Source organism: Cynocephalus volans, chromosome 2, assembly GCF_027409185.1.
Source record: "Cynocephalus volans isolate mCynVol1 chromosome 2, mCynVol1.pri, whole genome shotgun sequence".
NCBI lineage: Eukaryota > Metazoa > Chordata > Mammalia > Dermoptera > Cynocephalidae > Cynocephalus > Cynocephalus volans.
This window is the reverse complement of record NC_084461.1, coordinates 205,890,936-205,916,421: the sequence shown is the minus strand read 5'-3', so window position 1 is coordinate 205,916,421 and position 25,486 is coordinate 205,890,936. Positions and strand designations below refer to the sequence as shown.

At 40.9% G+C, this 25,486-nt stretch overlaps 1 protein-coding gene across 1 annotated transcript in view; it reads left to right on the top strand.

Annotated features, from left to right (window-relative positions):
* The window catches only part of LOC134370765 (uncharacterized), a 126,123-nt gene extending 119,430 nt beyond the window's left edge, over positions 1–6,693 (top strand). The window contains exons 15-19 of the mRNA XM_063087748.1: positions 965–1,038; positions 1,514–1,538; positions 1,823–1,867; positions 2,930–3,033; positions 6,029–6,693. Of these exons, the coding sequence (XP_062943818.1) occupies positions 965–1,038; positions 1,514–1,538; positions 1,823–1,867; positions 2,930–2,994 (209 nt within the window). The 3' untranslated portion in view covers positions 2,995–3,033; positions 6,029–6,693. The remainder of the gene's footprint in view (positions 1–964; positions 1,039–1,513; positions 1,539–1,822; positions 1,868–2,929; positions 3,034–6,028) is intronic.
* The last annotated feature ends 18,793 nt before the right edge of the window (positions 6,694–25,486 follow it).

Genomic DNA, 25,486 nt, shown 5'->3' with positions numbered 1-25,486 from the left:
CCCATGACTCAATCAGTTTCCAACACTGCCACATTGGGGATCAAATTTCCACATGAGTTTTGGAGGGGACAACACATCCAACCTCCATCAATGTTGCTTTATGATACCTTTATTTATTTATTTATTTTAATCTTTATTGAATCAACATTGATTATACATATTTCTTGGATTCAACATTGATATATGTTGATCAAATCAATATTACTAGCATATATATAGTTACAAATCATAATTATTCTTTAAGCCCCTTGTTGAATCTCTCCCCATCCCCCTCTCCATCCCTCCCCCTAATTACCCTAGATTTCTTCTCTCCCTCTGAAAGAATAACGGTTACTCTGTTGATTTGTTGCCTAGATGATCTGTCCAGTGCTGAGAGGTGTGATCAGGTCCCCCAATATTATTATAGAGCAGATGTTTCTTCTGTCACTCTGAAATGGGCTTTGTGGAGAGAGACATCCTCTTCTTTTCTTTATCTCTGTTGGTGACTCTCCTTGTGTCAATGGACTCCAGTGACTGGTAAACAATCTGCGTGGTACTAGTGGCATCTAGCTGCTTTCGTGGTGGCCATGGTTATTGTGATGGCTGTGGCAGGCCACCCACATGGATGTGGTGTTTTTGGCATGCTTCTTTGTGCTGGTGGTGTGCCTGGTTGTGGGGAGTGCCTGGTCCCTGGATCCGTACTTCGGGTCCCCAGGCAGGCCCTCACTGGCGTGATGTGCCTGGTTGTGGGAGGGTATCTGGTACTTTAGTACAAGAACAGGGCCTCTGTGTCTCATTTCTTTCCTGCTCCTCTCCTTTGCCATCCTTCTTCCACCTGGGAGGACAGCCCAGCAGCAGATCAATCCCTGCTGCTTAACCCACCACATCCACACATTCTAGCCCTTCTCTACACCAAGCAATGCTCTTCAGATAATTCATAGCCACCAGCCACCAATGTGCTGAAGGTTACTCTGTGTCCTCCTAGCTACCCCACGCTGTGTACTTGAAGATCCATTACACATTGAAGATGTACATGAAGAGGACCCAGACACTTTGAATGTAAGGCTAATTTTCTTTTTCTTATATAGAAATGTTGCTTTCCTGATTTCTTTCATTTCCAATCAAATTTAGATATAATAATTTGACAATTTATATTGTGTGAGACATATACAATTTCCTTGGTGGAAATGGCATTGAATAGGGGACTGTTATCAGCTGATACCTGACACACTAGGACATTTTTAATTGACAACATTCATTATAAACTGTGTGGTAAGAGACTTTTCAATTCAGCTCATTTTCCTCCTTGGATTAAGGATTGTGTAATTTCCAGTCTAAGTAGACTTTAAAGGTACGTCATGCAAGAAAAGCTCTTGCCTTTTCCAAAAGTGTCCTCTGCACTAGTTTCTGGGGTAGTTGACCTTTGAATCACTGGTCCCCATCTGATTTTCTAAAGTCATCAAGAGAACAATAGACATAACTAAAAATCACAGCATATCTGATCCTCATAGTATTTTCTCTTAAATAATTGCAGATGCCATCAACTAAAAATGATAATGGTATGTATCCTGAAACAATTCACTTGCTGAAGAAAAACCTTGCTTGCTTTAGTCTATAGAACCCTGGTTCTGGGTTCCTGTTGAGGAGGAGGATTGGGGGTGGGGAGAGACAAAGTGATTTTTACAAGTATAGAACTATGGCCAGCCAGGCTCTGGGAAAGTGTGTAAACCAGAGGAAAAAGCAAGATGATCTTGCGTGGGCCAGTCTGGCCTCAGCTGGTGGAGGAGGAGTGGGTGAGCTGCTCTCTCTACCAACTTTCTTGCCGATGTTTGTGTTTCTAAAGAGTGGATTCTGGAGAATGTTACTGACGACGAGGAAGACATTCCAGGTAGGTAACAACATTCCAGGTAAGAGATACCATGAGAGAGAATTCCTAGGTGTCTTCAGGTTATACGTGTTGCTTGGGGGGCTGACGGAGGGGAGTAGAGAATTAGAAAGAGAAAATATGTGCTGAGGCTTGTTTTGCTCTTTTCATAGCTAAATGGCATAATTGTAGGAAGTACTGTGTTTATAGGCTTTGAGTGTGCTATGTTTGTGACTATCTATTTTTACATTGTTATTTAAAAATGACCATTCCCACAACATCTGCTGTTTTTTGTCTCTGCTATTGCCAAACATCAAAGCCTTTGGTTCTGATTAGTTAGCACTCCTTGGGAATTGTGCACAAGAGATTTTGGGTTGGGTTTTTGTGTTGACCTGTGCTGAAGGGAATCCTGCAGGACAGGAGTCTCTCACAGGCACATACTTCCTGTGGACGAAGTTCTCCTAGTGTGTGCCCTGGGGCATAGGAGAAATAGATCATCTCTCTATCTAAACTTTTAGGAATTGTTGCAGCACCTTAGTGTTCCTTCCTCACTTTTCAGTCCTGTTTTAAAGGGCACTCCCCGGGGTGGATGAAAGAAAGACTATTTACTCTAGGCTCACTGCAAAACCTCCAGTTTTCTGAAAAGAAAAAGAGAAGCATAACCTTCAGAACATTTCCAGGCTTCACTCCTCACCCAATTCACAAACTCTGGGACAAGCCTTCTTCTTTCCCAGTTCTCTAATTTTTCAGAAATTCAAGAATTCCTTCCCAAAAGGAAAATGGTTCTGTGCTATTTTCTCTCTTCCAAAATTAGTTTACAGTAGATAATCTCTAAGTTTATATTTAGAACTCAATTTCTAGACTGGATTATTCTCAGATAAGCAAGAAATATGCAAGAAACTCCATAAGATAATGTGTGTTAATAGGCCATAAGTTAGTTAGTTTTTCAGATGACACTTTTATCTTTGGAGGACACTCAAGTTTGGCAAGGGTATCATGATAATATAAACTAGCCATCATTCCTCCATCATTTTGCTCTTTGTATTAGCTCCCTGACTACCTTTATGATTTTTTTTTCCTGACCAGCTGTAATAGTTCCAGCATCCTCTTCACCAAGTGTATCTACATCAATTCCCAGGAGAAGTCATTAGAGAAGGAGAGAGGGAGAGAAAGCTCCTTAAAACTGGATGGTAAGACAATCTTGGCTTCTTTCAAAAATTTCTGTGCAAAAGTGCAAACATGGATGTGAACTCGAGCACCGTCAGTTCAATTTCAATGAAATTAACCATAGAGATCTAAGGTAGGAGAAAGACAGTGGGGAGGTTTGTCAACTTTATCTTTTTCAAGATACAAAAATTCTCTTCATACCTTTAAAGAGCAGTTTTTTCTTCATGATTACTAATGCCCCTGATGTCTCTTACTTCTTTCTGTCCTCATACTCTCCACCTAAACATCTTCATGAAAGTCTGTCAGTGTCTCCATAGAATATAAAATTCCCACCGACTCTTATGGGATAATGCATTGAGGTATCAGATTAAGCAATCTGCATATTACTACATTTATCACGTGTGTTCATTAAGGATTTGTACATGATAGAAAATAACAGGGTCAGATGAGACTAATTCCAAGAGGCTAGTTAGAGTTATATCAAACCAGAGAGCCCTGAGAGCAAAAATACCCAGATATCCATGAACAGTACATTGGATCAATTGCAATATATTAGCAGTGGAATATGGTAGAGCAAGATATTGAATGAACTACAGTTACACACAACAGCATGGACGAATCTCACAACCAGAGTGAGGTTGGTGCATGAGGAGCAAGTGGGAGAGTGACAAGAAACAAGGTCTGGAAGGTGGCTAGAAGCGGGAATATGCAGGGCCATCTAAGCCATAACAAGACATTAGATTTTATTCTACATGTGGTAGAAAAAAAACTGAAGAGAGCCAGGAGCCTCAGCGTTGCAGGATTTTTGATGATGATAACAGTAAAGAGAGTAGTTGTTTTTTATAGAATCCTTATTCTAGGCATTGTGCTGATAATGTCTATTGTTTATCACAATTAGTTATTTAAAGGTTGTAAAAGTTTTGTAAAGTTTAAATGAGACACTCGTTCAATTTCTTGCCTAAGTACCTGTCCCCTAATTTTCCCAACTATCACATTGCTGTTTCAGGTGAGCGCATTGAAATAATAATCTTTTATAGATAGACCACTAAACCATATGACCTTGCTTATTCACACAGTAAACTGGTACTTAGAAAGGTGAATAAATCATGCTTTCTGGACTCCAAGAGTATCTAACAGGTTTTCACCACTTACAGACATATTAACTAATTCTTTCTACCTCCCAAGTTCCCAGGACGGTCAGGATGGTCATAAAAAGACAATAACATGTGCAGGGCACTATCTGTACTTTGTCAAATAATGATATTGTCTTTTTGTGACCACTCTGACTGTCCTGGGAATTTTCCTGTGAACTAAATCCACTCCTGTTGTACATGCGAGTAATGAGTAATTCATTTATGTTTATTTTAAAATAAGGATTTTTTGTATTCTAAAGCTGCTGCTAGCGTCTAAGTCCCAGGCAATATATTCTTTGCACCAGTCGAGCTAGAAGAAACCTATAATATTAGCATTGTCACTCAAACAAGAATTTGCATCTAGTATGTTTGAAACACAAGTCATTAAGAAGCAAGGAATTAGGAAATCAGCTTCATACTCAAAAAAACTTCACAATGTATTTTAGAGGTAAATCTATACCACTGTTATAGAATACCAAGAAAAGCGTGATTAGCGGTGTTTAAAGAGACTGGAAAAAACTTTACAGCAGAGCTATTTATCAGGGTTGTGTCTAGTTGGTCGTTAGTAGGATTTTATTTACAGCCTGAACACTGGCACAGAAATGGAAACACACACACAGTATTAGGGAAAAGAAAATATAAAAATAAAACATTTAGATATGCTTATATACTTTTTAGATTGGCAAAAAAAAAAAAAAAAAAAAAGTGTTTGGTATGAATAATGTCCCATCTTGATAAGGGTGTGGGGAAAATGACCACTCTCCAAAGCTTTAGGTGAGCATATTAAAGGTGTCATGGACAATAAGTAAAAAATTTCACTTCTAGGTGCCTGTTATGTAAAAATATTAGTAAAAGTTGGACCATTGTATATGTATGACAGTTTTCTCTTCAAATGGCTTCAATTAAAATAATAGATGACACAAATTTCCATCACTATAGGCATAGTGTTTTAAACTATAGTAAGTTCAATGAGTATCACGCAGCTGTTGAAAAACACAAGCAAATTCTATTCCGGGGTGTGAAAAATGCTCAAGATATGTTTAAATGGAAAAAAACACTTGCAGAATAATATAGTATGGTATAATGTCACCTTTGGAAAATAAAATACATGAATATGTGTGTATGTGTGTTTGTGTGCTGGCTAATCATAGAAAAGAATCATAAAACATATACACCTGGAACTTCTAACAAGAGGTATCTCTGAGGGAGGAATTATAGCACACCAGCAAATACTAATCATTTTTTAAAAATTTAAATACTGTTTACATACTAACAGTATTTGAATTTATTACAACATATATTGTTATATGTGGGTGGTTTTTTGCACTTATAAATCAACTTGTGAAGTAATTTTTATTTGCAGATTCCTTGGAGGAGTGAACAGTAGATTTGTGTGTAGACGGGCACACCTAAACAGAGTGTTGCTGCCACTCATAGATAAGAACTGGCATCTCAGAATATTTTTAATGTGAACTTTTTTTTGGTGAGGTGAAGATCCTCTTGCCGTATTTTTTTTTTTTCCTTTGAACTGTTTATTCATATCTCCAGCATGCTTACATGGGATTGTGGGCAGTCTTTGCTTTCCTATCTCAGAGACTTGTATATTGAGTATATTAAACCTTTGTGATATAGTATGCAAATGTTTCCTACTTATCATTTATCCTTTTTGACTTTGTTTATTGAACTTAATGTCATACAACAGCTGTCTGGTCTTTATATAATAATATTTATGTTTATGTTCTCAGGGGTTCTTCTAACTCTTAGAAGTGGTTGTGATCACGCTATGGTAATCAGTACTACATTCACAAGGAACAGACAGTGACAGTTGAATAAGACTTCTATTTTCCTTGTTTTATTACACTTTGTTTACATTTGTTTGTTTCAGATAATCCTGAAGAGTGTCAGGGATGTCTCAGGAAGGCTTACTGCTTATTTGGCTCATTGCAATAAAAAGGTCCAAGCTGATGACAGAAGGGGACGCAGGCCTGAGGTAGAAGCTGAAGAACAGTTCTGAGAAGCCCTCCTGGTGGACTGAAGGGGACATCAACTCCATCCTCCTGGCTATGGGGGTCTTCATCCAAGGCTATTTTGCTGAACTCTTAACTGAGTCACTGAGAGTATTTACTAATCAAAAAAATAATTTTATTGTGTTTTACGTTTATGGCATTTTGTTGTTTCAAAAGTTGTTTGTTGATGATTTTATCTAATGGATGACTATAGACCAGAACTTTTCCTTTGTATTATTCCTTTTTGTTAATAAAGAAAGAGGTGATATTTTAAAATCCAGAGAAATGTCCCTGTATGTGTACATAAACAAAGAGCATTGGGTCTTTTTCTGATAGCTCTCCAGGGAAATTGCCTTACCTTAAACTTGCTTTCTGCATTTTCCAGAGACTCCATCTGAGAGGAAGGTCTCTCCCAATTCTGTCTTGCCTAGAAACCTCTTCATTTATAAAGCAGTGACTTTTTTTACTCCCACCTTTGGAAAATAGAAAAAAAAAATTAATGGGTGAGTGTGGGTGAGATGTAGAAATCTCTGTTGCATTTTTGTTAAGGAATCTAATGGAAATTATTAGTTTATGTATTAAATAAAGCCATCACTTATTTAACACTAGAATATCAATCCATTCATTTTGTAACAGTGCTATTGAGATAGAATTCACATGCCATAAAATTCACACACATACAGTGTTCAATTCCATAACAGAGTTGTGCAATAATTACCACAATTAAATTTTAGGCATTAACATCATTTATGGTATATTTACATGGGTATTGTATATGATTATAGTGCTAGATTAAATATCATATTATTTGATACATTATAATAGTACATATTTACATATGCTTATTGGCCGTTTGTATTTTTCTTCGGTTTTCTTAATGATGTGTTTACTAGCTTCTAGGTCATTTTGTGATTTGATTATTTGCATTTAAGTGTCAAAATTGTTTTTCTTAAGGTCTGTACCTTGACTTTTTTGTTTATATTTTCTTTGCTGTAGTGAAGTTTTGATTTTTACATAGACAGATTGTTCAGTATTTTCCTTATTGTTTCTGGATTTTGTGACTTGCTTTCAATAGTTTGTCCTTCGAGATTTTGTGGTTTTGTTTTTTTAAAAGACTGTGTTCAAATCCTACGTTACATAGGAATATACTTTCCCTATATACAGTTTTTGGTAGGCAACACTGAGTCTAACTAAAATAAATCAATGTATTCGTTTTAATTTCTTTGTAGCAACTCATAGCTATAGTCTGATTTTTTTTTAACTATTCCCTATTAGATGAATATTTGCGTTGTTTAAAACAATTCTCACGGGCCGAGCCCGTGGCGCACTTGGTAGAGTGCTGCGCTGGCAGCGCGGCGACGCTCCCGCCGCGGGTTCGGATCCTATATAGGACTGACCGGTGCACTCACTGGCTGAGTGCCGGTCACGAAAAAATGACAAAAAAAATAAAAATAAAAAATAAAAAAAAAATAAAACGATTCTCACAACTACTAATATTGTTACAATCATTCTTATACATAGAGCTTACTGATTTTTAAATTTTATTGTTTTTATTTTCTATAGCATAGAATTCTTAAAGTGGTATAACTGAGTCATAGACACATTTAATTATAATTTTAATAAAAGTAACCGATTACTTTCTAAAAAGTTGATCAATTCGCATTCTCAACAACATAAGTAGGCCTCTTTTTCTGTAGGCTCAATAGCACTACAAGTTTTTGTTCCTGTTTTTTTAGATGTTGATATGATTCGTGAAAAAAATCTCATAGGAGCTTTAATTAGTTTGACTTCAATAAGTTGCCTATTTATAGACTTTATGGTCTCCCCTCCCCCATCCCTCATTTGGCAGTTTATGGTTGGAAACACTCTTAAACCAAAAAGGAAAGTTAAAAATATATATATATATTTAATAATAATTGAACTTCTGTATACACAAAGTGCAAGTAATATTTAAAATGTGTAGTCAAAATATTGCAAGACATGAAAAAATAAGCAAAAACGAAACAAAACATAACAATAACAACAACAAAAAAATGGTGTCCAAGGAATAAGTAAGATAAAGACACCTTTGATTTTCTAATTTCTTCTGGATGGGAGGACTGTTACAGTAAATAAAATGACAGTTGGAACGGACAGACTCGTGTTTCCCTGCATGTGCCACAGCTCTTGTCATCAGCACGTCCCCTTCCAGGACCCATGGAAGATGAGCCCACAAGCTGTTCCAGGAGATTGCTTCCTTTGAGAAATGCCGTTTGTTTTGTCCCTGATTTAAGTGCAGCACTCATATAGAACCGTAAGGGTAATTTTTTTTTTTTTTTAATGAGTCTTATTAGGTTTAGGAATTTCCCTAATAAGAGGTTGTTTTAAAATTAAAAATGTTGAATTTTAATAGTCTTCCCCTCCCCCCCAAAAATGTACCACAGAACTACAGTATGGAAATAATAAAAGTTATTCCATATGCAAAAAATAATTTAAATCATACTCTATATAAAATCTAAACACATAAGGTTCTAGAAAAAACATAAAAGATCTTCTTATATATTAAGAAGGTCTTAATATATTGCGTCATGAAAACACAAACATACTAATCTTAAGTGAATGAATAAAACACCCAAAACCCTTCCCTACCGCTCCAGATGCCACCACCACCTCCTTGCCTCTGTTTCCGGGTGGCTCCTCCTCTCCCTCTGTCTCACCCTCCCCTCCCCCCACCTCTCCTCACCCCGCTCCGCCCCCTCCCTCCCCCACCTCTCCTCACCCCGCTCCGCCCCCTCCCTCCCCCACCTCTCCTCACCCCGCTCCGCCCCCTCCCTCCCCCCACCTCTCCTCACCCCGCTCCGCCCCCTCCCTCCCCCCACCTCTCCTCACCCCGCTCCGCCCCCTCCCACCCCCCACCTCTCCTCACCCCGCTCCGCCCCCTCCCACCCCCCCACCTCTCCTCACCCCGCTCCGCCCCCTCCCACCCCCCCACCTCTCCTCACCCCGCTCCGCCCCCTTCCTCCCTCCGCCCGCCAGGCTCTCACAGAGCAACCGAGGCAGGTCTCCACGCTGCCCCAGAACAAGTCACACCGCCGCCCCCTCATCTGATACCTGCTAATCGGGTGTTGCGGACTCCTCTTCCCATCCTGGCCGGCCATGTCCAGCGCATCCAGGACGACCTCATTGGCAAATGGCCCTGGGGCGTGCAGGGTGCCCGGCATGGGTCCTGCCCAGGCGAGAAGACCCAGGCTGGCCGGGGCGGCCGGGCGCGGGTCGGTCAGCCTGGCTGGTGCAGGAGTGTCAGAGGCGCTAGGGCAGCTGGGCTGGGGGCTGCTGAGGGGTGGAAAGTGGGGTGCGCCTAGGCAGGGCTGCAGGAGGAGGCACCACGCAGCTGGGGGTTGGGCCGCGGGGCGGGTGGCAGGTGGGTGGGGCGCCAGGGCAGGGGTGCGGCGGAGGGGCGCCCGGTGGGGCGGCGGGTTTCCTTTCACGCCCAGGTCCTTGGGACCTCTTCACAGTCCCCCTAATCTGCAGAAGACCTTGATCACATGTACCCACTTCCATCTGGTGCTTCTGAGAAGGTTCCTGGGGCTCAGGTCATCCAGCCACCCGCAGAAGGCAGGGCTGGCGCCCCAAATTGTCTTGTGTGGGATGGAGGGTGAAGGGGCCAAGAGATGCCTCAGCAGGGCTATGTAATCCAGAGAACCTGTAAATTGCTCCAGCAAGGACCAAGGAATGCCGTGGATTCAGCCCTGTGGAAGCGTCTCACGTTTCTGCAAAGATGGGAGGACAAATCATGACTGCCCTGTTTACACACGGATAAAAGGAGGCAGAGCCCTCTGCTCCTCTGCTTAGTGTAATGCTGTGTGTGCACATGAGTCATGATCAGTAAGTGTTGTATGCCTGTTTACAATGGAGCCTGAGGCCTTCCACAATGGGAAGCAATCATGGGAAAAGGGGGGCTGGCCAGGTTAAATCTCATGGTTAGAACCACCAAGGTCCAGCACTTGATCCCTGCAGGGCTGGCCTCCATTAAAAAAAAAAAAAAAAAGTCTCCGAAACACCCTTCAAAAGGTAAATCTAGTTCTTTTGCCCATTTTTTAATTGGGTTACTTGTTTTTCTGTTGTAAAGTTGTTTCAGTTCCTTGTATATTCTGGATATTAATCCTTTGTCAGATGTATATTTTGCAAATATGTTCTCCCACTCTGTTGGTTGTCTTTTAACTCTGTTAATTGTTTCTTTTGCTGTGCAAAAGCTTTTTAGTTTTATATAATCCTCTTTGTTTATTTTTCCCTTGGTTGCCCGTGCTTTTGGGGTCATATTCATGAAGTCTGTGCCCAGTCCTACTTCCTGAAGTGCTTCTCCTATGTTTTCTTTAAGAAGTTTTATTGTTTCAGGGTGTATATTTAATTACTTAATCTATTTTGAGTTGATTTTAGTATATGGTGAGAGGTATGGGTCTAGTTTCATTCTCCTGCATATGGATATCCAGTTCTCCCAGCAACATTTGCTGAAGAGGCAGTCTCTTCCCCAGTGTATAGGCTTGGTGCCTTTGTCAAAGATCAGATGGCTGTAGGTGTGTGGGTTGATTTCTGAATTCTCTATACTATTCCATTGATCAGTGTGTCTGTTTTTAGGCCAGTACCATGCTGTTTTGGTTATTATAGCTTTGTAGTATAGTTTAAAGTCAGGTAGTGTTATGCCTCCAGCTTTATTTATTTTATTTTATTTTTTATTTTTTGCTCAGAATTGCTATGGCTATGCATGGTCTTCTGTTATTCCATAGAAATGTCTGGATAGTGTTTTCCATTTCTGAGAAGAATGTCATTGGAATTTTGATGGGGATTGCATTGAATTTGTAGATCACTTTGGGTAGTATGGATATTTTCACAATGTTGATTCTTCCAATCCAAGAGCATGGGATATCTTTCCATCTTCTTGTGTCCTCTTTAAATTCTCTCAGCAGTGGTTTGTAGTTTTCATTATAGAGATTTTTCACATCTTTGGTTAACTCAATTCCTAAGTATTTTATGTTTTTGGTGGCTATTGTAAATGGGCAGGCTTTCTTGATTTCTCGTTCTGCATGTTCACTATTGGAGAAAAGAAATGCTACTGATTTTTGTGTGTTGATTTTGTATCCTGCTACTTTGCTGAAATCACTTATTAACTCCAAGAGTTAGGGTTAGGTTAGGCATTTCTCAAAGGAAGATATACAAATGGACAACAGACACATGAAAAAATGCTCAACATCACCCAGCATTTGGGAAATGCAAATCAAAACCACACTGAGATACCATCTCACCCCAGTTAGGATGGCTAATATCCAAAAGACTGTGAATGATAAATGCTGGAGAGGTTGTGGAGAAAAAGGAACTCTCATACATTGTTGGTGGGACTGCAAAATGGTGCAGCCTCTATGGAAAATGGTATGGAGGTTCTTCAAACAATTGCAGATAGATCTGCCATATGACCCAGCTATCCCACTGCTGGAAATATACCCAGAAGAATGGAAATCATCAAGTCGAAGGTATACCTGTTCCCGAATGTTCATTGCAGCACTCTTTACAATAGCTAAGAGTTGGAACGAGCCCAAATGTCCATCATCAGATGAGTGGATATGGAAAATGTGGTACATCTGCACAATGGAATACTACTCTGCTGTAAAAAAGAATGAAATACTGCCATTTGCAATGACATGGATGGACCTAGAGAGAATTATGTTAAGTGAAACGAACGAGTCAGGCACAGAAAGAGAAATACCATGTTCACTTATTTTAACTAAAAATAAATAAATAAATACACAAACTGAGGGTGGGGGGAGACACAACACTTACAATTCCTTGAAGTTGATAGGACAAGCAAACAGATATGACGTTGTTGCGAGGGAGGGGGGAGATGGAGGAGGGAGGGAGGTTTCGGTTATGGGCCACAATAATCAACCACAGTGTATATTGACAAAAGAAAATAAAATTAAAAATTAAAATTAAAAAAAATAAAAATTAAAACATATGGTGCATCTAATGAGTAATTATCCAGGTTTCGAAACGTCTAAAGTTTTAAAACGTCCCCATAATAACGTCTTCCATCTCCTCTGTTGAAGTTGTGACAGAAGAGCCAGGTAGGCTTAAGAGCAGTTTACTGGAGAAAACAAATGTCCTGATTCCTGTCGTGACTGAATAGTCGTAACAGAAAGTGCACGAAAGCATAAATTAGGTTTTTCATGACAGCCAGCTCGAAAAAAAGCTAAATCTCCAGTAATGAAAAGTTCCAGTTAAAAACTAAGTTCTTCAGAGACTCTCAATAATAAATATATATAATATAAATAAATAGGTATTTCATAATATATATGTATGAGTATACGCATAAATCGTATCTCCTGTCATTACATACCCCAGTTAGTCTTGCTAACAGTTATTTCAGGACAAACTATTACTTACGTAAGTTGAGTAATAATTTCACCCATATGCCTCCCTACTTGGGTTACTCTTAGGTTCTGTGAGATGGAGCAAAGGGAGAGAGAGAGACCCGAGCAAGGTGCCGTTTCAGCCAAAAAGCTTTATTCCACACAGCGTGGAGGGGAGACCAGGTTAGATCAGCTCCCCTGAACAAAGGAAAGCAGGAGGCTTCTAAGCTTTTGAGGGTCCTGGCAGAGTAATGGGCTCGAAATCAGTGGCATGCAAGGTGACACAGCCGTTGTGGTCCACTAACACCTGGTCGGTTAGGGCATAGGCTTCTAATTAGTGTCGCCCTGTATCAGTGCAAACTGTTTCAGCCCAAGCCTGCTCCCACAGCCCATAAGACGTTCCTTTGATGATAATGGTCATGTCTTCTTCCCAGGAGAGGAATGTCACTGACCAGTTCCCAGAGCAGAAAAGGGAAAGGGGAGGGGGAAGAGTGTGAAAAGTTGGTTAACGTGGCTGTGCTGCTTTAAAGCCAGCCAGGAAGCCTAATAGTGACCTCGCTAAAAGAAAGCATAAATTATATTTCTTAAAATATGCTAAAGACTGTTATTCTTCTCGAGGATTTAATTTTCAATCAATTCGATGATTTAAAACTAATGCTGTAAAACTATTGTACAACATCACAACCCAGATATTGACCTTAATACAATCCGCCAATCTTATTCAGATTTAATGTTTTACTTATACTAATTTTTTGTGTGTTTTTATACATTGGATCTCTCTGTATTATTTTTTTAAAAACTCATATGACTCTAAAATTATTTCAATAAACATTTCAATTTTTTTAAAAAAAGAAATGATTCATGGTGAAAAAATAACTGCTGGTGAATCATAAGAGTTTCCTTTAAGTGTGTAGACATTGTTTTAATATTGTGCAAACATATTTTCTACTTTCTAATAGAGTTAAGGTTTCTATAAATTTCCTAAAACTCAACTTTAAGTAATGGTACCTCGCCCCCAAAGGCTAGTGTCTTTTTTTTTTTTTTTGCAAGTTTGGTTTAAGAGTTTTAATTAAAATACTTTGGGATAAGTAATTTACATCCCCAAGTGCACACTACATACAAAGTGGAGGGCGTTAGTGCTGGTGTTTTCCAGTAAGTTCTTTAGGATGAAAATAAATAGGGCTAGTGTCTTTTAATATTTAGGGAAAATATTGAAAAATTACGTTGATTACAAAAGGTATGACTTAGGAAAACCGTGTGGCAGGGCAAACAATCACTGTACTTTGGCAATAATTTGAACTAGCAAACTTTATGAAAAGTAAGTGTTAAAATCCACAAACACTTGAAATTGACAGGATAAAGAGGATCACTTAACTATTGTGCAGCTTAGCTGAGGGGGGGAACCCTTACTTTCAAAGGCAGCCCTATACGCAGAAAGAAACAGGAACTGATCTCAAGAAGAATAAAACCAAACCAGACTAGTGGGGAGTGTCATAAAAATATACTTTTGATGAAGTGACTTGAGTCAAAATTTATCAAAGCATATTCTTGTATTGTTATGTGGTATTTATTGTTTGTGATTCAGTCTACATGTCTAGAGTCAATTAGATGATTATTTTAATGATTGAATGATGGATTTCATGTCTTTCTTAGCAAGCAGGTACATTAAAAAGATTCATGAAAGGAAAAAAAAGATTTAAAAATGATAACTTGGTATACATAAATAATGAAAATGTCTGAATGCAAAAGTCCCCTTTAAGAAAGTTATGTGCAGATTAACCACAGAAAGACAGAAAATACTTACAGTGTATACATACAAGGATATATATACATATATATGAAGACTGTATAATGTCAGCCTTGGTTGCCAACACTGGTGCTGTTCCCAGTGCAGGTGAGTGTGACCATCTGTCCCAAGGTCTTGGACATTGAGGGCAGCTGAGTCAGCCCTGCCTGGGCCACAGACACTGTGAAGAGGGTGGAGAGGATGTGAGAGCTGGACCAGAGCACACTGAGCAAGAGTGTGGGGAGCGTGGAGCAGAGCTGGGTGTGGATCTCCCCCAACCCCAGGTAAGTTCCAGCCTCACCTGTGTAGTGAGCAGGAAGGGTGAGGAGGAGAGGAGCCCAGGTCATGGTGCAGACTCAGACTCTGCTTCCTAAAGCTCTGATTTGGAAACTGAGATCCCCTGTCTCCTTATATCTCCCAAACCTTCATGGGGGCAGAATCGCTGCATTCAAACAAGACCTTGCTATCTGCCTTTCCTGGGCCTACCTGTCCTGGGCACTCACAGGTTAAAAGAAGAAAGAAGAAGTGAGCTGACCTGGGGGTGGAGGTGGCCTGGCTCCTGATGACCCTTGGGTCCTGACAGGTTGACATGGCTGCACAAACATGGTCCAGACACACTGATGGTTGAATCTCCTGGAGGCCCTGAGGGTTTCCCAGCTGGGAGGAACCATCTCAGGATTGTCTCACACTGTCCTCAGACCCCAAACCCTAGCTGCCTCTCTGACATGCCGGGCCATTTCAGCTCGAGGCCACTGGTTGTCTTGATCCTTTTTTCTGAAGTTGCTTGTTATGTCAGAGAGGGACCCAGGGCAGCTGGGGATTCTAGTCAGTACGGGTGCTGGGTTAAGAGATGTCCCTCTCACTACAAAGAGGCCACAGCAGCTCACTTTTCATCTTCACCAGAACAGCATGTTTCATAAGGTTTTATTACATCAACTATTACAACTCCCCAGATGAAAAATGCTTTTTCGGTTTTTTATGAGATCCAAATGCACATAGTTTAATCACACTTATTTTCTTAACATGCATCATCAGCCACTCATCAGAAAAGCATCTCTGCTCTTGTTTCTTATTTTTTCCCATTTATGAACATTTCCAATAATGTTTTCGTCTATCCCTGAGGCACTAACTGAAGTGTAAATAATGTGGTTCCAGTTTACCTTCTGAATACTCCCTGTATACCTTTAAAGAATTCATTGGGTGTTTTTGTGTTTTTAAATTAAATAACTACCTTTTCTTCCTTTAGTTCTCATTCTGGTTTCTTTCTCTTTTTTTCTTTTTCACTTTTTAAACTCATAATATACTTTCGGTTGTATTCATGTTTGTATGTGAAATCTTTTTATTACTAACAACTGCTCAGCATTCGGTCTACTACACCTCAGCTATAAATTCCCCTTGTGTGAGGCACTTAGCTTGCTGCCGAGACTTTGCTCCCAGTGAGCTCATTCTCACACATTCTCATGTTCCCTGTTCAAGAGTGGATTTCCTGCACGTAGGGTGCACACTCGCTTCATTTTTCTGCATGCTGAGGGACTTTCTCACAATGGCTGAACTTGCTCATACACTCAGCTGTCCGTGAGAGTGTGTGATTCTCCACATCCTCACTGACACTTTATTTCCCTTTTTTTAAATTTGCAAAATCAGTTTTCTGCTCAACCCTCAATGGCTTCATGCTTCTCTCAGAAGTGAGCCTGCAGTGCTCACGGGGCCCACAAGAACCCACATCTTCTCCATGCTCCCCGCCCCTGCCAGCTCTCTGATCCTCTCAACACCCTCTCCTGTTCCAGCAAAGGGGCTTCTTGCTGCTCCTTGGTGCCTCTCATCTCGCAGCCACCCCGAGCCCTTTTCCTTGCTGTTGGCTCTGCCTGGGCAGCTCCTTCCACACAGACACGCAGGGCTCCCCCCATGGAGTCTCCTGGGCAATTCCACTCCCTTCTCCCCACCTCGGGTGGGCTGGAACATGCAGATAACTTTCACCTCCTCGCATCTTACATTTTGTAACAATTGCTTCTCTTGTGTTCTTTGTCCATTTTTGAGTATACATTCTATTTGTCTTTTTCTCTTTTTCTGTATTCTAGGCAGATTGTCCTTGCACATACCTCTGCACTGTGCCATACGCTTCTGTTATTTTACCTATTGTATTCTCCTTTGAACAAAACTCTTTAAATAGTCTTGTGAGAACTCAGAGGGTGTGGACTTTCTGAAAGACCGAAATAACCCATGTTGCTCCCACTTTTGTATACCAAACTCATGGACACCTCAACATGCTCAGTACGATCAAGCCTATGAAATATGCTCATCATCAGGAGGGATAGAGAAATGTGTAAGAAATCTATAACATGTCCCTTCTTCGCCCCAGAATGGATGCAATATCAGGGTTAACAGTACCATGGGCTGGTGAGAACGTGGAGACCAGTCACGTTTCTATGGGAATGTACGTTGTTTCAGCCACTTGGTAAATGGTTTGACAGTGTGTGTCCCAGTTACCTATACCTATGACCCAACAACTCCACTCCTGCCACCTATATGCAAGATACATAATTGAAACAGAAATGCTATGTTCACCTGGAGGCCTGCACAGCATCATTCGCAGCAGTGTCATTCTGAGCAGCCATCATGGGAAACAACAGAGTGAACGTGAAATGTACAGGGTGTAAACTTACTGTGCCATGTTCTTACAATGTCACACACTGACACAGCAGTGAAAATAACAAACTCTTCTTCACAGAGCAAAATAGGTAAAATTCACATAATAAGCGCATGTTTTTCAGCCAGACACAAAAGAGTATCTGCTGTATGTTTCCATTTACGCTGTATGTTTCCATTTATGTGATGTTGAAAAATAGCTTAATCTAAAATACATTGATCATGGTCAGAGTAACGGGTACCTCTTGGTGGCTACTGACAAGGAAATGGCCAAAGAGAGCCTTCCAGGGTGTTTCAGAATTCTGCATCTGGATGATGGCAACACAGGTGCTTATATTTATAAGATGAAAACAAGCTTCACATTTAATATATATGCACAATGCAATATGTAATACAACCATCACCTAAATATAAGAAATACAAGTAATCCTTTTTCATAATACAAACTTCCATAGCTATTATTTCCCTCTGATTGCATCAAATATTTTAAACAGACATAATGCCTATCTTGTATGTATATTTCCAAAGAATAGATACAGAGGGAACATACCCACTTGGCTTTCGTTTGATAAAAATAATCACGATACCAAATCCAGCAAGAGACATTACAGGAAAGGGGAATTAAAAGCCAAACTCTTCTGAATATTGTTGACAAAATACAATATGATACATTAGCAATGTTGATTCAGAGATTTTTTAAAATGAAAAACAGGGGTGTTATGGTGGGAATTCCATAGGGTTGATGAGGACAGGATCGCTGCTATTGGAGTGAGTGCAGCCTGGGAGAGCAGTGAGAAGGGACCATGCCGTCATGGTAGTAGGATGGACATTTGGTGACAGAGGGAATCAGGGCTTGGGTGATCCTCAAGGAGAATCCTGTGATTGGGGGCCACAGGCTGCAGCTATTGAGGGGACCTTCTAAGAGGAGATGGGACTTGGCCTCCTGCCACTGCAGGGTCTAGGGAGGGATGAGGAGTTTGTAGACACAACTTTTATGAGGAAGGAATGAGCAGGGAAGGTGCACACTCAGCTACTGCAGCCAGGGTCCATTTATATCAGGACATGGTCCAGGCTGCACGGACAGTGGCTCACATTCAAATTAAGTGAGAGAGTGGGGTTTATGAACCTAATTCATTAAGCCACCAAAACACCTGCCCAGTTGGTCACTTATCAGTTAATCAGCATTTACTGGTCACCCAGACTTGGTCAGTTGAAGGGAAGTTAATTCTTGGCAGAGCCAAGTCCCCTTCCTATAGTCAACTACTAGCAAGTGTGTTAATCTTCGAGACATTTAATAATTGAAAGCTAATGATCATTTCTAATAAGCTAGTTATTTTTCTTATAGCATTAACTATATTCAATTATTTTTAGTCTCATAGCATAATACTAATAAGTTCTCTCCATTAAGATTTGAACAAAGTACAGAGAATTGGGGACAGAGGGATTGCACGACCTTCCCAAAGTCACACGGCTCTAAGTGGGATTTGAACCCAGGCCCTCAGCACCAGTCCCCATGTTCTCAGTCTTTCTCCTCTGCTGCCTTTATATCACCCATCCGTATAAAGTCACTGCCCACACAATCTGTCTGACAGGTGTATTAAGTGCTCACTGACCTCCATGACCTTCCTGAAGCCCAGCTCTGACTCAGGTGGCTCTGCCTGGAAGCCTGTAAGCAACGGGATCAGAGGTTTAAACCCAGAATGCTTTCTTACCAATCTTCCTCTGGTCTCCTGCCAGCAAGATGCCAACAGCTTTCATGTGAGTGGGTTTTCCAGGGTCTTCTTACTTGAATAATTCAAAGAAAAGAGTTTTTCCTTCTTCAAGGATATATACAGGCCAAACTCAGCAGTGAGTCAGAAGAAAGGGCATCCTGAAAGCCCTCGGGGTGCACCTGCAAATGTCTCAGTTGGAAGTAGGTGGCAATTCAATGCTTAAAGTGATTCGAGAATAATGATTGTAGTTTTTCAATGTTTCATATTTAAGAGAAATCTCTGGACATGCTGAGCCATGTTATGCTTTATTCATGTGAGAACATTTAACTGATGGAGTCAGTCAGTAATCAATCCATCACATAAACATTGAACTCTTCTTTGTGGTGATTATGGTCAGGATCTTCTTTTCTAGCTACTTGGAAACATACAATATAATATTATTAACCCTAGTCAGCCTAGAACAGCAGAGCGTATTCTTGCTGTCTACCTCTAACTTTGTACCCGTTAAGCCACTCTTCTTCTCACCCATGCCCCCTTCTCTTCCTGGCCTCTGGTAACCATTATTCTACTCTCTACTTCTAGGAGAACCAGTTTTTCTTAAAAAAATATTTTACGTGAGTGAGACCATGTATTTGTCTTTCTGTTAGGTAAGGTTTAAATTAAATTGACAGATAATAAATTTATCATGTGCCCTTTTCCCTCATCACAGATCCCCCATTATTACTGTCTTACATTAATGTGGTGCATTTGTTACAATTAATTATCTAATATTTATAAATTATTAGTTAAATGCCCTAATTTACATTTTGTGTTTTTTGTTGTTGTACTTTTCTGGTTTATTTCTTTGACAAATGTGTACTGTCTAATATTCAACCTTAAAATCACATACAGAATAGTTTCACTGTTAATAATCTCTTTTGCTTCACCTATTAATCCTTTTCCACTTTCTCTGGAATTCCTGAAAACTTCTGATCTTTCTACTGTCTCTAAGTTTGCCTTTTTTCAGAACGTCATGTAGTTTTAATCATAGAGTATGTAGCTTCTTCCTACTGAACTATTTTACTTAGCAATATACATTAGAGTTTATTTCATTTATTTTCATTGTTGTAGCACCTGGATCATGAATGTCCCAGCCTCCAGAACTGTGAAAAATAAAAATCTGCAATTTAAATCACCCCATCTATGGTATTTTGTTATAGCAGCCTGAACTGACTAAGATACATAATTCATGAGGTGACATGAAGTTCTGAGCTGCACGGAAGGGAAGTTTTCCCCAGCATCAATTTCACCTTAGATAAAAAATGTTGTAATACCCACCACGGTGAACTTGAAAGGTGGATCCTCCAGTAAAACCTTGTGCCTTCCCCACAGGTGTTCTAGATGCTTGTTTTGGGGGCTTTTGAATTGACCACTGTTTTCCATCTGGTATTCTAAGTTCACCAAGAGAACAAAAGGCCTGAGAAGAACTACACGGTATATTATGATCTTAATGGTGATTTCTTTTTTATAATTGTGGGTGTCCTCAACAACAAGGAGAAATAATTTGTGTTCTGGAACAGTTGCCTGCTGAGGAAAGACCTAAATGAAAAGAAAGATGGAACTCTCCTGCTGGCTTTACTCTGGAGATCCCCCTGATTCCAGCTTCCTGCTGGCAATTAGGATTGGGGTGTGGTGTACGGGATTATTTTTCCAGGGAAAGAACTATGGCCATACCCTGTAGCCCCAGTGCAGCTGTGTTCCCTATAGGCGGTGTGGGTTTGTGTGCGTGGGACTTTAGAGGTGTCCACGGGGGCATTGTTTGGTGTGATTGTGAGTGTGTGTGGGAGTGTGCAAGGGTAAGAGTGTTCCCACTTACACAGAACTGCTAGTGTCAACTGTCTAAAAGAAAACCCTATCACCACTGTGTGCTTAACACACACTGACTCATTCACCACTTGGCACAGCCATACCTAGGGGTTTGTCTTCTATCCCCACTACTCAGAAAGGACATGAATGGCCTAAGCTCTTGAGAGAGCCTAAGTGTGAATGCAGAGGTGCGGCCCATGTGGAAGCTCTGAACTACTTTGCGGCATTCATCACTCAGCAGTGGGTCATTAGTCACAGTGCAAAGGTGTTTCAGCATTCACGTGTGTACCTGCAAGTTCCTGAGCACACGGAAGTCCCAACCACTGTCTGTCATTATAAAGTAGCCTCTGTGGTCACACAGCCCAGGTCTTCTTCAGTGTGTATTATTCTAGATGTTGGCACAGATACCGGTGTGAGAAGCACTTAGAAAACCAATGTCCCTCTGCTCAGCCACTGATTCTGAGAAGATCAAGGCACCATGTAAAATAACTTCTTCCACTTCTGTCTATCATTCATTATTTTTCTGACAAAGGATTAGTGAGTAAACAAAATAGTATATTTTTCCTGGAATTAAATCCAGTCCCCCAATGTAACTTTGCTTTTAATCAATTACAAACCTAATACAACAGAGGAGAAACGTACCAGCAGCATGTGTGGGCGCGTGGAGGCTGAAATGGTCTTCAGTGATGGCAAGAAGATAGTGGCAATTTAGCTGGAGCTCAATACGGGCAGGAGGAGAGATGGGGTCTGTCACTTAATAGTAGCGTAGAGTTTAGTGTATTTGTAAATGCCACCTAAACCAGCATTTCATGTTGGTTTAGGTGGCATTTAGCTCCACACTTGAGTGCTCTGTGTCTCACTCCTTTCCTCCTCCTCTCCTTTTCCGGGCTTCCTCCACCCAGCAGGATGGCCCAGCAGCAGCTCAGTCCAGGCTGGTGAACCAGCCACATCCATCTACTCTAGACCTGCATCCACATCGAGCAAATTCCCTGAGTAATTCATGAGCAACTCCACCAGTGCACTGACAGTGACTCTGTGTCCTCCCGGCTCCTTGAGGGTCTGTTGGAGGAAGAGGATCTTCCAATGCCAACGTAGCGCTGCCTGTCTTTGTCTGAGATAGACATGAAGCTTTTTTGGTTTACGAGGGTACTTTGAAAATTTCTTGAAAAGATTTATATTATCTTTCAATTCTATTTTTTCCCAAACTCTTCAAGTACCCTTGTATTTTATTTTCAAATTAATTCGTGAGTGAAAATCTGACAATGTTCTGTATAGACGACACAGTGCATCATGGTGGTGGTGGGAGTGTCAATTGTGAGTCTCTTACCAACGGACACCTGACTCAGGAGGGCTTTTACAGTGACAGCCTCAACTTGTAATCTGTATGGGAGGGGCCAGTCCTCAGCACCAATATTCCTTCGGCATTAGGAATTTTGTAATTGTCAACCAACATCGACTTGACAGGCACATCCTCCAGAAAAGTTCATGCAGTTTTCCCAGGTGTCCTCTGCACTTGCTTTGGTGGCTTCAACTTTGCTACAATTTCCCATCTGTTTTTCTAAAGTAACCAAGAAACAAAAGACTTGTGAGAACAATACACAGAATCACTTGATTGTCAGTGTTTTCATTTCTGAAATTGCAGGTCATCTCAAGAGTAAGAAAAATTTGCATGTATTCTTCAGTCACTTAGTTGGTGAGAAAAAATAGGTGATAAGAAAAATGGAGCTGTCTTGCTGACTTTAGTCTGGACAGCCTCCCCAATTCTAGGTTCTCCTGTTTACAAGTGGCCCTGCTGGGAATCCCATGGACATGGATGTTGGCCCTATTGTTTTAGGATCTCTGGGGCCTCACAAAGCACCTGGTGCTTGTGCATGTTCTCAGGAAATACTATGTGATTAAAGATAACAGCAGACCAGTAAACTACTCTCCAAGGAAAAACCGGTGAGGGAAGTTCCATCTTCCCCATCTTTATATCTCCAGAGCTGCATTCTCCAGTGTGGTGGTCTTTAGCCACATGTGTCTCTTTGTATTTAAGTTAACTGAAATAAAATTAAAAATTCAGTCGCTCATCACCCTAAACACATTTTAAGTGTCCAACAGCCCTGTGTTTACAACGCAGAGAAAACACTCCCATCCTCACAGAACAGTGTCTGGGCAGCAGCTCTGTGCCTGGCATGGGATCTGCTCATTGAATTCATTTAACTCGATGTGCCCATTACAGCTGGAATTTCAGGTTGATGCAGTTGCAGCGACAGCTGTAATGATCCAGTGGATATGGGGAAGTGAGGAATTGAAAGAGGGTCCTCTCTCTGATTTCAAGTTTTGCAGATGTGAGCAATGCCTTGTTGAAGGACATGGCCCAGGGGAGTTCTGAGAAGCCAGTTAAGAGAGCAGGTGTTGCTATGTGAGCCAGTGTGGCCGCAACTGCACCAGGGAGGCCTGTGTGAGCCCTCTCTTTAATGATGTTCTTGCTGATGTTTGCATCACTAAAGATTGGATTTGCCATAGGAGATGTGACTCCAGGAGTGGTGACGAGAGACTCTCCATGGAGATAAAAACGCGTGGATAGAGGATACAACAGAAGAGCATTCCCATGAGAAGTCTAGTTATACCTGCTGCTTTGGGGACTGAAGATGGGGTGTATGAAATCAGAAATAGTAAAGAAACGTGTTCTTTTCATATTTTCAAGGCATAATTAAAAGAGCTGTTATGTCTATGGGCTTTTTTTTTTTTTAATTTTATTTTGTCGATATACATTGTGGCTGATTATTGCTCCCCATCACCAAAACCTCCCTCCCTTTTCCCTCCCCCCATGTCTATGGGCTTTGAATGCAATATATATATACTTTTTTAAAATTATACATACATGTGGGGTACGATGTTTATTTTCAATAATTGTGTAGATTGTGTGGTGGTGAGATCAGGGTAGTTAGCTTATTCATCATTCCAATACACAATCATTCTTTGTGTCCATTGACCGATTCCTCATTAGCCCCCTCCCTTTCCCCCTCCCCTCCCCTTTTCCACCTCTAGTTTTATAAAAGTTCAATGTATTACTGTGATTGTTGTTTCTTTCTTTCTCTCTGTCTGTCTTTATTAATTTGTTTATTTATGGATTCAGCTCCCAATTATGAGTTTCTGTACCTGAGCTGTTTCACTTAGGATAATTTTCTCCAGGGTCATCCACGTTGTTGCAAAGGGTAGAATTTCATTCTTTTTTATGGCTGAGTAGTATTTCATTGCGTATATATACCACAATTTCCTTATCCAGTCATTCACTGATGGACATTTAGGTTGGTTCCATCACCCAGCTATTGTAAATAGAGCTGCAAAAACATGGGAGTGCAGGTATGCCTTACACCTGAATGAAGTATTTTTAATCATCTTCTCTTGATTTGCTATTCAAAGACTATTTTTTCCTGCAAGATCCACTTTTTTCTGCCTCTGCCACACAAAAGATCAAAGCTTTTAATTTTCTGTGGTTATTAACTCTTGAGAGCTGAGCACAAGTGTTACTGGGTAGGGTTTTGATGTTGACCTACAATACAGGAATCTGGTAGGCATAACTCTCTCACAGACACTGAACCTGGAGACAAAGTTCTTCTAGTGTGTGTTGGGTGGTGGTCGAGACCCTCCCACTTCTGCACTTTCAGGTCTGATATCAGAAAGTTCATTATTTCTGGTCTTGCTGTTTACTCCTTGTCTAACAATATTCCCATGGTTGGAAACTTAAAAACTCTACCTAAGGGTAATGCAACTGTAATAAACTCAGCTACTTCTATGGTGAGCTCTAGGGCTGGTGGCCACTTAGAGGCCAAAGCTTCACAGCAGTGCACAGCTCAGTCACTGAATTCAGGCTGTCCCTGGAAGAGTTAGTAATCTTGAGTGATCCCTTACCCAAGGGAAAGATCCATAAAGGATCTCAGAGGACATCCAGCCATTTGGGAAGATATGTTCAGTTCTAAAGAGGGACATCATGGCTGGACACCATCACATTCTCTAAAGTCTGCGATTTGTACTGTTGAGACTCACGTGCTTCATGGAATACTCCCCAGGAGCAGTTTCTCCAGGAATCTTTTAGGCCTCTTTTCCTGGAGGGGGAATTTAGAGAAGTCACCAGTGAAATGAACCAGAGGCCCTGCTGCTACAGCTGATCTCAAGCTGTGACTGATGCTAATCGTCCTCCTCCACCATCTATTCTGGATTCCCCTTTCTATAGACAGAAATTTCATGGACCAGTAAGAATTCATGTGTTGAAGTCCCAGTGTGATGATATTAGAAGGTAGGGTATTGGGGTGGTGACTGGGACATGAGGGCAGAGCCTTCATAAGTCGAATCAGTGCCCTTATAAAAGAGATTCCAGAAAGCTCTCTCCCCTCCTCCACTCTGTGAGGAAACAGCAAGAAGACAGCTGGCTATGGATGAAGAATTGGGTCCTCATTAGACCTTGATATTGGACTTCCCAACCTTCATAAATGTGAGAAATACATTTCAGTTGTTCACAAGCCAACCAGTTTTTGGTATTTTGTTATAGCGTCCTGGATGGACTAAGGAACTCTCACTTTTGATGAGTACCTGGTCCAGCACAGGTGGCTTAACCTGCTGGGATTTATCAGAACCTCATCCCTCAGGTTTCTGAGCTGAGTCACCAAATCATTCTCAGGGCTGTGCTGCTGCAGCAACCACTCATCAGGATGGGTGAGGGGGACATGTCAGCAGATCTCATTCATGTGTACCGTGACATGTCCTGTCCTCATTGTGTAAGAGCAGACCCACTTCATCCTGGTGATTAGTGTCGACTGTTCCTGCAAATTTGATGACGTCTTTCTTCACATGCTGGTCTCTTGAAATGACGGTGTTTAAGTGACTCAGTGGATCTGAACTTGGGGTTCCTTGGGTGTTTTGCTGTGTCTTCTCTTGGACATATTCACGTAAATGATTCAGGCCCTTCAAATTCACAAAGCCCAG